This window comes from Arachis duranensis, chromosome 9, assembly GCF_000817695.3.
Source record: "Arachis duranensis cultivar V14167 chromosome 9, aradu.V14167.gnm2.J7QH, whole genome shotgun sequence".
In the NCBI taxonomy this organism is placed as follows: domain Eukaryota; kingdom Viridiplantae; phylum Streptophyta; class Magnoliopsida; order Fabales; family Fabaceae; genus Arachis; species Arachis duranensis.
This window is the reverse complement of record NC_029780.3, coordinates 861,556-865,057: the sequence shown is the minus strand read 5'-3', so window position 1 is coordinate 865,057 and position 3,502 is coordinate 861,556. Positions and strand designations below refer to the sequence as shown.

The 3,502-nt window shown below is 36.7% G+C and overlaps 1 protein-coding gene across 1 annotated transcript; it reads left to right on the top strand.

Annotated features, from left to right (window-relative positions):
• Window positions 1-649: 649 nt before the first annotated feature.
• Window positions 650-2,410, top strand: LOC110275079 (uncharacterized). Its single transcript, XM_021130619.1, has one exon. The coding sequence runs from the start codon at window positions 650-652 to the stop codon at window positions 2,408-2,410; it is 1,761 nt and encodes a 586-aa protein (XP_020986278.1).
• The last annotated feature ends 1,092 nt before the right edge of the window (window positions 2,411-3,502 follow it).

The following is a 3,502-nucleotide window of genomic DNA, read 5'->3' as shown; positions in this document are numbered from 1 at the left end:
TTAAATATTATTTAATATTTAATAATTTATTAAAAAATTAATAAAAAAACAGAAGAAAATACCTGTTAATACACTGTTACACATAACGGAAGAGAAATTAAAGAGAAGTATAGAAAGACAATGAAAATATTAAATAATGTGAATAATAGATATATCAGATGTTTAATTTAATAAATATGTAGATGATTACGTTAATTATTCTTAATTTGATAATTATTTATTTTTATTCAATTTACTCATATATAATTAATAATGATTGAATGTTCAATTTATTAAATGTGTAGATAATTATCTTAATATTTATATTAAATCTATTTTAAAATTTATTATTTATAAAAATTATTGTGTATCTAACCAGACGAATTTAGAATTATCTTGGGAGTGAATCCTTTTCAGTAAAAAAAATTAGATAGTATTTAGTATTTAATTTAATCATTAATTATTTTCTCTTATTTATTTCTGGTCCCACTTATAAAATCAAAGGTGAGAGATCACTGTATTTATCCTTCCGAATTATCTTACTAAATATAACGAAAAGGGCCAGCCCCCAAATAACGAACTTTTGACTGGGAAAGCAAAGTAGCGAACTACTCCGTTTGCCACTCCTAACATCTTTCTCCAAAACCCTTCCACACACAAATTGTAGACAATGGCTCCACCGCTGCCGCCACCCTCACCACCATCATCATCATCATCGAAAAGAACTTGTAGACACCAACAAACACATTTGCCAGATGAGTGTTGGGAATTAATTTTGAAACACATCAGCGACCATCTAGATCACGAATCACTCTCCCTCGTCTCACGCCAGCTCCTTTTCCTTACCAACCGCCTCCGCACCGACCTCTCCGTTCTCGACCCTGTCCCCCCTCTCCTTCCCGCCCTCTTCCGCCGTTTTCCCAACCTCACGACCATCAAAATCACGCGCTACTTCACCGGTGACATCAACGCGCTCCTCTCCCAAATCGCTTCGCTCGACCTACCCTCACTCCATTCCCTCGACTTGTCTCACCAACCCACCTTCCCCTCACATGGGTTGCGACAATTCTCCCAAAAGTTTCCAACTTTGAAGTCACTCAACTGTTCCTTCATGCCTCAGGATTTGGGCTTAATTGTCGAGTGCTTCCCCAACCTCGAAGAAATCGATGTGAGTTCCCCTCCGTACAAATGTGATGAGATAACAGATTATTCCGGTGTAAAGGCCTTTGTTTCTGGGCTTAAGAAGCTTAGAAAGTTGAATATTTCAGGTAACCGTGAATTTCGGGATTCTTTTATTGTCACATTGTGTCAGAATTGTCATTTTCTAGAAGAGCTTATTTTTCTTGATACCTGCGGTCGTCCTCAGATTGCCAATGCGATCCGTCAGAGACCCCAATTGAGATCTTTGGCTTTTAGCGGTTTGTACCATAGGTTTTCGGAGTTTATTGATGCATTGGTGAATTTGAAGGGTTTGACTTGTCTTGATTTGTCTTATTGCCGTGTATCTGATGAGGTCTTGTGTGCTGTTGCGGAAGAAGGCCTTCCCTTGAGGGAACTCTCTCTGCAGTCTTGCAAGGGATATGGATACGATGGGATTTCTTGTTTACTAAGAAAGTGTAATAATTTACAGTATTTGGATATTGAAAACACAGAGTTTCTGAATGATCAGTATGTGATCGAGTTGTCTTTGCTTCTTGGTAATTTGAACCGTGTGAAACTTAATAGGAATAAAAAGCTTACTGATTTGAGCTTGTTAGCCATTATGCGAAACTGTCCTCGGATAATGGATATCAGGATGGAGATAACTGGTCTTGGGAAGCAGAAGTTGGAGGAGGAGGATTGTTTGATTGTGAATTCTCATTTAAAGTTTCTCTATTTGGCTCATAATTCATGGTTGGATGATGAAAGTGTCACTAGGCTTGCTTCTGTATGCCCCAACTTGGAGATGATGGATTTGAGCTATTGCGGGATGGTTTCAAAGGGTGCTATTGAAGTTTTGTGGAGGTGTTGTAAGATTCAGCACTTGGACTTAGCTTATCTAGGATATAGGCTCTGTCAGTTTCAGTTTAAGGTTAACTTCGAAGTTCCTACATTGTTTGTGTTGAATTTGTCATCGTCGAGAATCAGCAATGAAGAACTCTCTCTTATTTCAAAGAGTTGTTACAACTTAAAAGAACTCAAATTGGAATATTGTGACAAAATCACGGTCAGTGGAGTAAAGCTGGTGGTGAAAAATTGCAAGCAACTAAGAATGATAAGTTTGTATTCTTGTGAAAATGTATCTTCTGATGTCATTGCTTGGATGGTATTGACAAGGCCATCGTTGAAAAAAATAACATATGCTAGTGGTGCGGTTGTTGGCAAGAGAGATCTCTTACTGAGTCATGGATGCTTTGCTCGCTGGGATTGGCTGGGATCTAAGTTAATTTAACTGAATCTTGGTCGGGAAGTAAAATATGGATGTGAAACGTGGAGGAATCTTCATTTTCTGTAAGAGCATCTCCAATACTTGATTTTAGTTTAATTTTATTTTGAATTTTACAATATGTCACATAAGTATTTATGGGATCATATATCATAAAAATTGATTTGATACTCAATAGTCAATATGAAATTTGTTATTTTAATAGTTGGTTTCATTTCAGTTTATTAACAAATTATAATGTTCATTTAATGAGTTTAATGGATATATATATGATTGCATTGCATTGATTTTTCTTTAAAATGATATGGTATTACTGATATGAATATCACTTCAAAGATTATATATTTAATACAAATTTTAATTTCAAATCAATTCAATTAGTTGGAGTTGTTCTTAGGAACTTTGAAAGATAGTGAATGTATCACAATTTGCATTAATTATAGTTTCCTAAAATGCTAATCTTGTTTGTTATTGAGGAGCTTAATTATAGTTTCCTAAAATGCTAATCTTGTATGTTATTGAGGAAGAAGCTCCGCACTTTCTTAGAGGGTGATGAAGAGTTTTGGGCTCTTACCTTCGGTTTTTCATCATTCAAGAACTTTTTTTTGGGTGTCCGATAAAGGAAAGAACAAAGAACAACTAAGTTGGAGATATCATCTCCCTCCTAATGATATGAATATATGATCAACACTACAAGGAAGTAAAAACTTAGAGTAAAGACGATAATGGCTAGGGATGTCAATGGGGCAGGGCGGGGGCGGGGGATGCCTCCCTGCTCCCCATCTCCGCCCCCAAATTTACTCCCCATCCCCGCCCCGTTCCCCGCCGTGGGGGGAATATTGCTCCTCATTCCCATTCTCTATAGGCCCCATTCTTCATGGGAACCCCATTTCCCATTTATCTGATAGTTATAACTAATTATTAATTTTCATATGAATAGAGGTGTAAGTATCCATTCTATACAAAAATAACAAGATTTTATACAAAAAGTCTAAACAACAAGATGATGACTTCTTTTGAAATGACGCAATGGGGGGATGCAACGGCAAGCCAAGAGGATAGAGAAGTGGACAAGGTGGGAGACAGAGCAACAGAGAG

Excerpts from the sequence above, each read along its gene's own strand:
- LOC110275079 (XM_021130619.1), top strand. The coding sequence starts at position 650 with ATGGCTCCACCGCTGCCGCCACCCTCACCACCATCATCATCATCATCG.